The 14,126-nt window shown below is 41.2% G+C and overlaps 1 protein-coding gene across 3 annotated transcripts in view; it reads right to left on the bottom strand.

The window, feature by feature from the left end:
* The window catches only part of SNX29 (sorting nexin 29), a 148,045-nt gene that overhangs the window by 99,583 nt on the left and 34,336 nt on the right, over window positions 1-14,126 (bottom strand). For all 3 annotated transcript variants that reach the window (XM_025175516.2, XM_088148138.1, XM_025175520.2), the window contains 2 exons: window positions 11,179-11,261; window positions 103-209 (listed from right to left, as the gene is read on the bottom strand). In XM_025175516.2, coding sequence (XP_025031284.1) covers window positions 103-209; window positions 11,179-11,261 — 190 coding nt within the window. The remainder of the gene's footprint in view (window positions 1-102; window positions 210-11,178; window positions 11,262-14,126) is intronic.

Below are 14,126 nucleotides of genomic sequence, written 5' to 3'. Positions count from 1 at the left end.
AAATAAAGGTTAACCTTCACAAGGAAAGACGATTAAAGAATCATTAAATGTTATGACACAAAGGTGACTTAGGCTTACTTCTCCTACATAAACCTTTTTTACCTCAATCAGCTTCCTTTCATATGAGTTTGCTCGTTCTTCGTTGTTTTCAACTTGCTTTTGTTCAAGAATGGAAAATTCACTGTCTGTGTTCCAAAGATTTGGCAAGACTGGAAGCAAAACAAAATAAAGAGTGCTGTCAGTAACTAGAGATCAGTTTGACTAGAAATAAGATCCCTTTTTCAGATTTTTTCAATAACTAAATAAATTCACACCAGATAATTTTAAATCTAAAAACACACAATGAAATTTGTCATTCTGAGCCCAACGTCATATGCTCAAAATATTCTGCCTAACGTTTTCTAGCATTATCATGCACAGGGATGAGGAATCAGTGGTCATGCTAATGACCAATCCCATCATCTTCACCATGACTAGGCAGGAGTACAGGTGGGCAGAGTCCAACTGTATCAGGGTGAATGTTAGCTTCCCACTCCTGATTTAATGCTGTTAAATCTTCCTGGAAAAGACTGTAATGATCTGTGGGAATGACCTTGGGAGACAGGAGGAAGAGTTCAAAACCGTCATACAAAAGTTATCTCAGACCATAGGAGGGAGGGCATGGGAAGCATCTCAGAAGGGACCCTCCCTAGCTTTCGGGAAGGTAGAAGTAAAGGAAGGGAGAAGTGCTTTCAACTTGTAAGATTCTGCTACTGTAATCTTACATTAAAGGTAGTGTTAGTGGACTACCTCAAAGGGCTGACAAAGACAGACTCTAAGATCAAAGAATCTAGGGATGGAAGGGACCTTGCATGAGGAGATACCTACATCTTATCTTCAGGTATCATCATCTTCCTGTATATTTTATCCCTAGTAAGAAGGCAGTCAAAACCCACTCTGTATTTAAATATTTGCCAACTAAAATTTTGTGACTTTGGAAATCAGAGCTGACCTTCCAGCATTGTAGAAGAATCTAAGAAGTTTCTTCCTTTCATGTTGAACCAGGCCAAAGGAAATTAGCAGGAGTGCTAAAAATCAATTTGCTTAACCAAGAGCAAAAAAATTCTCCACCCCCTTATAGCTTAAAGCAATGAACTCAGCCGGTGGCTGTGTTTATATTATATGCTTAACCAGATTGCTGAATTAACCCATTTTCTGGGCTTACTCAGTACATCAAGTCATAAATCAACCAAATGGCCTTGATTCACAAGACAGTAATTCACACACACAAAACCACCAAGCGAAGTTAAAATTAACCACACTCAGTGTGGTCTTTGTCATGGTTACATAATGTTATGTATTCTATGAAGACAGGCACTCTGTAGGGCAGTGTTTCTCAACCATGACAACTTTAAGCTGTGTGGACTTCAACTCCCAGAATTCCCCAGCCAGCATGCTGGCTGGGGAGTTCTGGAAGTTGAAGTCCACACAGCTTAATGTTGCCATGGTTGAGAAACACTGCTGTAGGGACATGTGTATTAGACAGACAGATTTTTTATTCTAGTTGTGAAAAAAATCCCAACACAAAGGAGTGAAAATATACTGGATAATGGAAGGTAAAACAGCAGTGTTGATCCCTAAATGACCCTGTTTGCCACTGGCAACCCTAAACCAGCAGTTCAGTATTTCTGATAAAACAGCAGCCAAGCAGTGAGCAATGAAATTGCTTACAAGCCTCTCAAGAGAATGAAGTGGACTGAAGCCCCAGACAGGGAATTCCTCGCCCTTCAGGATTTCTATTTCTAGAACACACTTGTAGGTCTTATAATCTGCTTCAATCACACCAACTCGGAGCAGTATAAAATCCCTCAAAACCATAAGTTGAGATAAAAACCAACCAAGATAAATACAACATCATCAAGAACATCAATAATAAAAATCAGCTTCATCAAAATAATTAAATCATAAAAAACAAAATCATCATAATCAATAACCAAACTAAAAAAAATCATAAATCACATTTCACCATACATAAGCCAGGAATCTGAACATTCAGCACCAGAAGAACAAATCACTCCACAGAGGACGAGTCATACCACCCCTGCCCCTAAGTCTTTCAAGACTTTCTGAAAGTCAGGAAGGAGTAGGTGCCACATGAAATGCTTTCTCCCAACCCACCCAAATCCAGGTTTCCCATAAGCCACCTCTAGCATGAATGGTTGACCAACAGCCCCTTTCTGCTCCATCCCATTTCAAACTGAAGGCTCTGCTTACACATAATACCAAGCCAGATTTGCTCCCTTACTTTTTATGAAAGGAGCCATGGGCCATTTTTCAAGAGGGCAAGTGGGGGGGTGGGTGGGTGGGTGGGTGGGTGGAAGGAAGGAAGGAAGGAAGGAAGGAAGGAAGGAAGGAAGGAAGGAAGGAAGGGTTGAGAGCCACCATGGAGAAAGCAGCAACAGAATGGGATTTGCAATGGGTGGAGGTATGCTTGTTTAGAAGCATGTGCATTTCCCTTTTTAGATAACGTCATTGGGTATTTATTTGCTGAGTTAAAAATTTTATATGGCTGCCCAACAATGAGACTCTGAGTGGCAGTTTTGGTTTTTTGGTTTTTTGGTGCCTTCAAGTCAATGTTGACATCTGGCGACTGCTTGGACAAGTCCCTGCAGTTTTCTTGGCAAGGTTTTTCAGAAGTGGTTTGCCCTTGCAGCCTTCTTCCCAGGGCTGAGAGAGAAGACTGGCCCAAGGTCTCCCAGCTGGCTTCGTGCTTAGGTGGGACTAGAACTCATGGTCTCCCAGTTTCTAACCTGGTGCCTTTAACCACTATACCAAAGAGTCCCTCCTTGGGGGGGAGTTGGGTGGTGATATAAATTTGATATATAAATAAATAAAATTAACTGGCTCACCTGGGTAGCTGACCAAAGAAAAACAACAATCAGCAGTAAATAATAATAATCAATAATAGGTGACCTGACTCACATTCATACTCTTGCCTAATGGGAACTTATTCATCCTTGAAGGAATAGCCAGGTTTTTAAGGCCAGCAGGGTTGGGGCCAACTGAATATAGTGGGGAGGGGATGATTGTTCCAAGGGTAGGCATCACTACAGAAAAGGAATGCCTTCTGGATCCCACCTCCTGGCACTATTTCAAGGAAGGAACCCAGAATGTACCCACCCTATTACAGCAAGTAGCACAGGCAGATGTTCTTGGGGAGAGGCAGTCCCAGAGGTGTTTGGGTAAATTAAGGGCAAACCAGGATAGTATACAGACTGTTCACTCTTGGGCTATCTGGAAGATTCATTGCATCGTTGTCCATTGAAACTCAATTTAAAATTGTACTAACAAACAGACCAGATGCAGTGCCAAACTTAAGCAAATGTACTTTCTTTTGCAGCTGCTTGTTGGTGCCAAGCCAAATCACACAGATAGTCCTATGAAGATTTCAGTACGAAGCCCTGACAGTTAACGCGCCCCACGCACACACACTCCTCTAACACCAACCAGGAAGCACTTTTGCTTGGACGGGTGGGAGGTGATTTCTGAATAAACACAATTATCACCCCATGATTTGAACAGACCCATATGTACCAAGGCAGAAGCAGATAAATCTGGCCCTCTATTTGCTAAGCAAAAGAAGTTCAAGTCAGCTGGACGACCCGAGGAACAAAGCTTCCCCAAACCCCACCACATAAAATTATAAAGCTGTCTAAAACTGCCAGGGAAGCGTGATCTCCCTTCCGCTCCATACAGAAAACAAAACAGCTCCACGCCATTGAACTGGGTTGATTCAGGAGCCCAAAAGGGCCCTTGGAGGAAGGCAATCAAAAACTCCTAAAGCATCTGGTGGACCACTGATAAAATAATTGGCAAACAAAAATGGAAAACACAAATATTGCAAGGTACATTTCATTAACTGCTTTTGTCTCATGCCTACAAAATCCTCTGCTTTTTTTTTTTTTTTAAATGAGACGCAGAGAACAGGTCCTGGGACCTCCAAAATCCACCAACTTGGCCTAAACATGATGTAATTAACAACAATCATAACACTAACAATAACATTGTTACAACAATAATTGTATTATTGTTTATTATTGTTTAATTGTATTATTGTGATTATTGTAATAACAATAACCATAACACTGATGATCAAGATGCTGTTTTAGACTTCATTATATTCATTGACTTGTCCCCAATCTGGAGTTCTTTAGAGGTGTTAGAGGGAGAAGTTGCAATTCCCCACCCACTTTTCCTCCCAACCAGCAAAATTCTCACTGGCATTCCCATTTTAAGAAACCTGGGGTATCTGAGTTTGGATTCATTCCAACATGAGATGAAGAAATTTGACTGAGGAAGTGCTAGGTGACAAGGCTTCTTTAATGAGCTTTTGTACACACACATAGACAACATCAATAATCCCCCCATTTGGTTTAATATCAGCCTCATCTTCAAAGTTAAAAAGTTTTGAATCCCGCAGAAAACCCATATAGCCATTGCTAGGAAACAGCGAACGGCTCCAGAACAGTGTTATGTTTAGAAGGTTGCCCTCTTGCTGGAGATGGGAGAAAAGTTCAGCTTGGGAGGTAGAGATCTCCTGGGGAAGCTAGAAGGAACAGAAAGAAATAACTGTTCCAGCTTTTCTAAACAGTTGCATCCACCATGACAACCACGTTTTGATGGGCCACCTACCTCTATGGCAGCTATTTTGAGAGAAGACCCACAGCATGCTCTCAAAATACCAAAAAACAAGAATTGGAAAGCCTTGGCAACATATTTATTGATTCATTAAGTTGATGTTTATATTGCTTTTTCACCAGGACCTCAAAACAGCATCCCTATAGTGTAATGGTTATGGTTCTAGCCCACCTTCAGTCATGGAAGCTTCCTGGGGGACTCTGGGACCAATCATTCTCTCTCAGCCCATCTACCTTACAAGATTGTTCTTGTAGGGAAGTTGTGAGGAAGGTGTGATATGTAAATCTATTTAAAACTAGGTATGTACATGCAGGAAGTCCAATGCCTTGGAAGACCAGTGTAATGTAGCATTGAACCAGGAGCAGAGAAAACCAGGTTCAGGTCCGCCCTCAGCCACAGAGGTTCCTTGGTTGGTTCTGAGCCAGTCCCTCTTACTCAGCTCAAAAGCCAGTGTGGTCTATTGGGGAATGTGTTGGACCAGGAGAACCAGGTTTAAGTCCATCTTTAGTCATAGAAGCTTGCAGGGTGACTTTGGCTCAGTCATTCTCTCTCAACCCCACTTATCTCCCAGGGTTGTTGTGGGGAAAAATTAGTGGAGGGAGCCCTATGTCTGCCACTTTGAGCTCCTGAATGAAAGATCATATATATATATAAATCTAATAAAATAAAACACAACTTTTCCAGGAGCTTGGCTGCCCAGCTTCCCAAGTAGGATGCATAAATGGCCCACCTGTCCAAGAGGAACTTCAACTGAACAGTGGAAGCCTTGTTCTCAAACTCAAGTTAATTTATTGGGGGGGGGGCTGTTCTAGCAGGGATAGAGGAAAAGTATATTTGTTCTAAAATTCTTATTCGTGCAAAATAAAAAAGAAAGATAACCATAATCCATATTACCCTGAGGCACTTCCTACAGCCATATTAGGTCCTAGAAGCATTGTATCTCAAGTTCTCTTTGCCTTTCAATAAAGCAGGAGGTGAAAAAAGATTACTCGCTAATTACCTAATTGATTAATTACCAAATACTAATTAATTAATTACCAATTACCTACTAATTTTGATGGAGAAGGGCAGCCAATGAAAATCTCTATGCCAATGGGTCTAGCATTCTCTAGGGCAGCCAAGACAATTTCCAGCTAGCTGCCAGATTCAAAACACAGAATTCTATTCCCATCTACCTACAAGAACTTATTAAATAAAAACAGAAGAACAGTCCTATTCACCTTCAATTTAACAGCCAGCCTAAAAATCCAAGAAGGTGTTTCAGACACTGAGACAGAATCCAGAACAAGGCAAAGGAAGAAAGTTGCTCAATTTAGCTTTATTCTTTGCCATTAGAAAAGAAAAAGGATTTGCAACACCACAATGATCCCATCGTATCAATGTGCATTAAGGTAAACTGAAATTCCCCAGGTTCCAAAACCACCCTTTGAGCTGAACTATACCATTCCTTGCAAGCTGAAGGCAGCCAAAATAGCATGCGTGCTTTCAGCCCCACGTTATAAATAAAACTGAGAAAGGCAAACGTACATACACACAGGGTGCAGCAAATTCCAAATTCTTTGGGATGCTGGGAGGTCCAAGCGGCCAAGTATGAGACTTGCTGAAACTACATCTGTCTTCCAAACACTTCCAGCATCTATTCCATCTAGACTGAATGAAGCCAGCAGTAGGACTACCTGCTCAATCCTTGATAATAGCTACGGTTTCTCCACTCTGCTAAATTATGTTCTAGTGGATGCTTAATCAATTCGCACAGGCCATTAGCACATTTGGTGGTAACAAATCCCAATCTTAAGTCCTGGTATAGCATCTCCATGAACAAAGGGATGGTCAGTTGTCTATTTCAAAGTCAATGAAGAGTGCCCTTGTCATAACTAAGGTAGGAGAACACAACTTGCATCAGCACTTTGTCCTATCTTGGTTGCCTGGGCCTCATTTTTCTTTGGATTTCCATGTTTTAAAACTGCTGGTGATTCTGAGGAGGTTCAGATATGCTTGAAACAAGGAAGAGATCATCAACAATCAGTTTAAAATGGAACCTCCTGACAGATGCAATCAGCTGGATCTAGATAACTGCAGCTACCCTCAGAATTAGATAACTACACATATTTCTGCACTTCATCCATTTTTCTTTCACTTTTGGGTGATCATAACTGATGTGGCAACCCTTCCCTTAATTAACACTGAGATCTGTAAGTTCTGATCTCTGAGAACTGTAAACTGCCACATTTGAATTGACTAACCAGCCTGGCTCCCCACTTTGAAGCTGCAGAGATAGAAGGGCTACCTTAGCAGATGAACTGACCTCTTTCCTAACTCCAAGTAGAAAGAAGTTTTGGAGGAGAGGGTTGGTCCCTGCTCATTTCACTTCTGAACCATACTATATACCTTGCTTTAAAAACAATCAAATTTATTTATTATTCGTTCGTTCGTTCGTTCACTCATTCATTCGTTCAATTTACATAGCTGCCTATCTTACATACGTGACTCTGGGTGACTCACAGACTTAACAACAGTAAATGCTTATCATCCCCACCAAGCTCTCTTCCCTGCTTTTTTGAGTTGGCTGGCTATGCCAACCCAAAATAGCAAAAACTTGTTGAACACTCAGTAGCAATAACACATGTGATCACACCCCTGGAAATGAACATCCTGCATCAAGATGCACAGTCATGCAGCTATCCCTAACAGAAGCCAGCCCTGGACCATAAAAAAAAAAAGAGTGGTATCTTTGAATCATATGCATTATAAAACATACACAGCTCAAATTTATTTTTAGTATCTGCAGTAGAAATTTAGCCCACAGCTGGTGAAAGGCAACTAAAAGGCATGGTGCAGAACCATTCATTTTTAGAAAGGTTTTGCAATCGTTCTACCACCACCTCCTTTTTTTCTTCTATAAAACCTGACCATCCCACTCAATTTCTATCTTTATTGTGCCTTTGTTTACATATAATTCTAACACGGCAGAATATAGCAGCCAAGGTTTCCCCCTTCCATAATTATACAAATCACAAAAAACTGCCAGCGTCTAATGAAGGATAATTTCTCATATTATAGGCAGCTTAAAAATACCATCTTCGTGAATAATTTTTAATACAAGCCAGCATACTGAAACAGTTGAACACATGTATCTCAGCCTTAGCAGAGAACTTAATCAAAATCATGCAGAATTAACAAAATAAAATCACTTAAGTTCCTCAAAATTGTAGTCTATAAATTACTGGTAGGTCATGGAAAGGTTGCTGAACAGTTTAGTATATTTTTATTTACCACTAGCAAACATTACATTCCACTTCAGAGAATTTTGCTCAGGAAAGCAGCCATGTGCTTTAAATTACATGATGCTTTAAAAAGCATGATGATGCTTAATAATTACTGCCCTTTAACTTGTAAAAAAGTGGGAATTTAAAAACATAGCTTAAGTTTGAAATAATCTGCTTTTAATCTCTCTTTCAATTTTTAGATGGTCATGGGAGGAAAACCTAAGAATCACAACTGTGCTGGGGATTTATTTCCATGTTCTGTTGAGAATTGCAGTCCTCAGGTAACAGTTACAAGGCTGAAAGGAGCTCAGATATCACATTCAACTGTCCTAAATTTAGAGATGCTTAAACCTCATTACAGTGAAAGAGAGCGCATGGCCCATTCATTCCAATGGAATGTAAATACAACTAATTGTCTTGGAAGTCAGGACAAGGAGAAGATTTTGCATCATCCCAGGTCATCTTCAAAAAAAACGGCTCAGAAATCAGAAAGGACTTGAAATTAATATGTTAAATTATATCCTCAGCATGCACACTGGCTTCCACTCCACCTCAGGTTTCCCACGTGGCAGCTATTCAGACATCACTCAAACCAAAGTTTGTGCTTCCTTTTGTTTAGGAATCCATGGTTAAGCTTCAAACATCCAGCAGGGAAACCACTGTTGACAGCAAATTATACAGCAACCACCTGAGATGAAGCAATGCCCCTATCTCACTGTACTTTGAGGCCATCCAGAACTGTTGAACTTCAGCTTTCAGAGTGCTGGCCAGGACACCTGAATGTTGATAGCCAACACACCTGGAAAGTACCAGGTTCTCCAACCAACTCTAAGTGCTTCTCTCTTCCTGACTGCTTCAAAGATGCTGAAGTCCAACTGCCACAATTCCCAGCAATATTTCAAAACGGTAGCTTAATAATTTCATATTTGACAGCTGCCCTCAGGATAGTTTATATGTTCGAGGAGCCATTCAGTTTATCTGAAAGAATACATTACAAACTGCCTGGGCTTTAGGATCCATGGGAGATGGGTATAACTCGGTCCTGTCTCCAGTGGAAGCACATTCACTAGAATGGAAGGGGGAAGACAATCATCACTGATGATTGTCAATGATCATCAGGCTAACTTTGGTTACTGTACCATCAACAGGGGGAACAGATAAATCCAGCATGTGACAATGCCTGGTTGATCTTGAAGACAGTCAAAACTAAGCAGACTTAGGCCCAGTTATCACTCAGATGAGAGACCATAAGGGAAAACTTGGGTTACAGACTAGACTGGAAGTCAAGAAACATCCCAGAAGGAAGAAGTAATACCAAACCACTAATAAACGACTTCAAGAAAACAGCATGGATGTATCTAGGTAGTTCAGGAGTCCAACTGCAGTTGAGGCATTCTATTTTAAGAGGATATCTGCAGCTGCCAGGTTAGGCTTTTAATTGGTGGGGTGCTATCTTTTTTCTTTAATGGATGCTTTAACCATGTTTTTAATTAATTTGGCACTTTATTATGTTAATTGTTAGCTACTTTGAGCATCATTCTTTGATGGAAAGGTTGGTATAAACCTAGCAAAGTCATTAAAAGATTCAGATGTAGCATCAAAGCACTGACTGGCCTAAGAGAACTATGACTGTGCTATCTCATATTAAAACAGAACAAACTATCAAAAAAACTTTTGCAGAAATTCCTCTGAATCTTTGCTTTCTGATTTGCAAACTTTCAATAAAAACTTTCAAACAGGATTTTTCCGATAACAGAGAGTTGGGGGAGAGAGGAGTTTCATTTTGTAAATACATTTTTAAAAACAGACACAAACAAGCTTAGTATGCATATTTAGTTAATCCTTGCTTGAAAAAATGACACAGTCATACTTTCAAGATCTATATTGATTTAAATTGTTTCACAAATAGGAATTAAGTCCTTTAATTCCTGCAGGAGCTCAGAAAAGTCTCAAACTATAAGGCTCAAGCTGTGAATGCCAATAGAAAACTCTTTCTTTAGCTTAAGCACTGGAAGAGGAATAAAACGATTTTTTTTTAACTGCTTGTCAAAGATTTAATTTTCTCCAATGAGAAAATGAATTTTTAAACTAATTTTATACTAGTTTATAAACAAGTATACCCCCTTTTTTCAGTCAACACAGCATTCAGTTCCATGTAATTTATTTCTTAATAAAAATAAATCTGGAGGGAGGAGGAAAAACATGGTTTTATTGGGGGAGGGGGAAGCACATGGAAGTACAGGGGAAATGTAATGTTCGGAATGAGGAAAAATTATCCTATACATTTGCTGATCTCGCTAAATGGGCATTTATCATTATTTCTAATATTTGCAACCCCTGAAATAATAAAGTATCAGCAGGTATTGACACTTTTGAACACTGGGGTTGGAAAGGACTCTTGAGAATACCACAGACAGCCAAGAACACAAACAAATGGATCATCAAATAAATCAACCCAGAATTCTCACATGAGGCGCAAATGACCAAGCTTAAGTTATCACACTTTGGATGCATTACGAGAAGACTCAACTCCCTTGAGAAGTCTATAATGCTGGAAAGGTGGAAAGAAAGAGAAGGAGAGGACAACCAGCTGCAAGATGGATGGATTCAATTACATCCACAATGAGTGCGCTGTTGGAAGACCCAAGGACCAGGTTGGGGGCCGATCGGCCTGGAGAAATCTATGCGGTCACTAAGAGTCAAAACCGACTTAATGGCACACAGTCAACCTCCTTCCCACTTAGTCTGCCCAAACAAGGTCTCCCAAATATATAGTTAACAACGCTTGAAATAATCACAACAAAATGTTGAAAACACAGAGGAGGAATGAAGAAGTCATGACTCCTCTTTCTGGTAGAGATGGGGAGGTAAACTAGACTCATGGGCCACATACCACTCCCAGCACCTACTTGAAATCCCAGCATCCGAGATCACACCACCAAAATTCAACAACAAAATGTCTGGATTTCAGTGATATAATTTAAACCATCTTTTTAAGGTTTGGAGAGATTTTTAAGACCGGCAAAAAAGGATGGGAATGATAACAGTGTCCCTTTGTCATCTGAAATTGAGAGATTCTTTTTTTTAAAGGGAGATTGTAGCAATGGAGAGTGGCCCTTTTTCCAGCCTCTGTTTTGACAACGAACCATTAGCAACGTGTTCTGTAACAGCAAATATAAGAATGACCGGCAATGTTAGGAAAGCCTGTTGTTTCTGGTGAGGCTGTTCTACTTACCTTCCATGGTCTGACCTTCTCTTTTCAGCATCTGGACAGCACCAACATATTTCTTTAGCTGGACTTTTAGCACCTCGTTTTCCCTGCAAGTACAAGAACAAGAATATGGGGCAATTATTTTTAATCAAATCAACCCCCCCACTCAAAAAAAAAAAGGTGGGGGAGGGAAAGGAACCCAGAAGAGGTTTATGTTCTGGAGCAAGTTCTAACATACACACACACACACACACACACACACAAGCAATGGAGTGAACAAAAACAGAAGAAGAATCAGCAGAAGAAATCAAGGGCAGGAGAGAAAAGGAAAGGAAATTAAGTACAGGTAGTTGACATCACTGCTACCCAATCCTTTTAAAATTATTCATGGGATTATATCCCACTTTTCCTCTAGGAATTCACGATATGTAGCATGTCCTCCTATTTTCCACCCAACAACAGCCCTGTGAGGTGGGGCTGAGCCAGGAGAGAGAGCCTTGGCTGAGGTCACCCAGTGAGCTTCTCTGGTTGAGAGTGGACTAGAACCCTGGGTCTCCTCGCTACTAGCTCAACACTTTCACCACTACCTTGCAGTGGCTCCCATCACTTGATATATTAATGCTCTTCCCAGCAGGAGAAAACTTGATTCACATGAACAAATGTTGCACCAAAGAGACGCATGCATAGATCAGTACATGAAACTACCTTATGCCTATCCATCCATCTTACCTGTAATGATCTACTACCTTAGAGCTGCCTCACGCAAAGTGATCATTTGCCGTGCTCGCTCCCCAAGATCGATTTAACGGGAGATGCTTTCAATTCAAAACGCAATACCTTTTACACCAGCAAGGGTGCCTCTGCCTGCAAGGCCTCTGCCCTGTTGCAAAACTCTAGTTTGCAATGTCGTCGAAGGGTCGGTTGCCACTGATAAAGATGCAGGGGACCTTATGAAAGCAACTAGATGTCCTGCACTGAACACTTTGTGGCATATCTGTCCATGCCCTTACAAAGCGACAAGGACTAGAGCAATGAAACCGAGGAGACCGGAACAAAGCGAAATCTGAATTCAGAAAACTTTTGTTGCGTCCATCATTTCAATACAATTGAGACGATGACCACATTGAAGACTCCTCCCTCGCAAATTGCCGGAGAAATTACCATTTCATCTTTGAAGGACTGTGGAAGCTTGCAGCCCCAGGTTTTCAGAAGCCTGGGGTCTCAAAATTGGGCCCCGCTGGGTTAGAGCCTGCACGCTTAATGGCCTCGTGCCAAGCAGAGAATGGCAGGTTTTGAAATATTGAATTCCACTGGGAGCTCCAGCAGCGGCAATTAAGAACATCCAAGAAATAAACAGCCCTGGTTTCTGCTGCTGATGAGCAGAAACGTCAGGCTCCGTTTGCAGGGTTGAGCTTGTGCTTTTACCAACGCTGGCAAGTAAAATTTCCAAGGAATCTCTCCGCATTGGGAGGGAAAGGAAGGCTGTATAAAAGGGACGTCCGAAAACAGCCTCGTGCGGGGGGGGGACTCCAAAGAATATGAGGAGGAAATGAATTGCCCGCTGGGTTTTCTTGAATAATGACCCGGCTGCCGATGCAGAGAGCTGCCCAATGCAAGCCTATTGAAATCAGCCCTTTTCAACAACTTTGTAACTGCCTATGTGGCAAAGGAATATACATTACATAATAATGAAATTTTAATGAAGCTCCTGAAGGCATTTGAAGCAGCTGATTGTTCTGATTTCCTGTGTGTGTAGCGGCAAAACACAGCGTTGGGAGACGGTGAGCGAGCAACCATGGTAAGATAACCGCTTGACGCCAAGAGCCAAAACACTCTGCTTACTCAAAACATTTTAGCCTTTAAAAAGTAGCCAGTTAGGGCAAGGGTTAGCCATTGTTTTCTTCACGCATGCAGGAACTCCATATAGCAATGGTAAAATGTAGTTGTGTTTTATGGGTTGGGATCTTTGAGTATAGTTGGGGAGGGCTGAAAGACTAAGTGGCAGGCTACACAGATGTGCGGCTGGGATTCATGTTGCCCCAACTTTTCAACCGTGGCTTCCTAACTAAGCCCCAGTTGAGTTGGATTCACCCAAAAACCTAGCTACATAAACCATGGTTTATAAGCCTTAAGGGCAAAGATGAGCGTTCTCCAAGTAATAAAAAAAACAAACAGAGCACAGAAGAGCTTAGTGACCTTTTAGTGATGCACCAATATGCTTGTAAATCTACGAGGATTTCAACTGTAAGGCACAAATGTTTTCTCCCAATGATGACATCATCACAGCAGTACATGATGACAAATTGAGAGCCTGTACACAGGTCATCTTGGTTTCCCATTTCCCAAGGTACTGAAATCTATTTATATAAAGATCTGTAAGCCACGGTGAGTCGAGAAGATTCAGAGACTTGCACATTTGATCACTCAAGAAATACATCTGCATGCTCAGACCCGTAGCTCATGGCTGTCCCCATCCTAGCTGCTGCTACAGTGTCAGAAGTTTCAAAGACGGAAAGTTAGGTGCAATTGACTTGAATTACCAGTTTATGTTATCCTCCTCTAGTGTCAGCCTGGTGAGATAGTCCAGACAAGAAGCACACCCAGAAATATTAGCTCTAACTTTACTGTAAGGCTACATTAACAGAATCTTGCAAGTCTGAACGTACATCTCTCCCCCCTCACCTTTACAGTCCAAGAAACTAGGGAGGGTATCATCTGAGACATTTGCCACTTCCCCATTCCTTCTGCAGACTCAGGTGCCTCTTATCTAATTGTTGTCTAGTCTGCGGCTCTTCCTGCTGTCTCCCAAGGTCATTCAGACATGCCATTACATCTAGCGAATGAAACAGTAGGAAAAAACCTATATGTGAGCCAGCTTAGATTCCTATTTATGGTTTACATATCCAAGCTCAACTTCTTGTTGGCCGCATAGACAAGTCCCTGTGGTTTCCTTGGTAGCGATATAGAAGTGC

Source organism: Python bivittatus, unplaced genomic scaffold, assembly GCF_059951505.1.
Source record: "Python bivittatus isolate LINGU-HERP-01145 unplaced genomic scaffold, Pbiv_v1 ctg000560_np1212, whole genome shotgun sequence".
In the NCBI taxonomy this organism is placed as follows: Eukaryota; Metazoa; Chordata; class Lepidosauria; order Squamata; family Pythonidae; genus Python; species Python bivittatus.
This window is presented reverse-complemented; position numbering and strand designations above follow the sequence as displayed.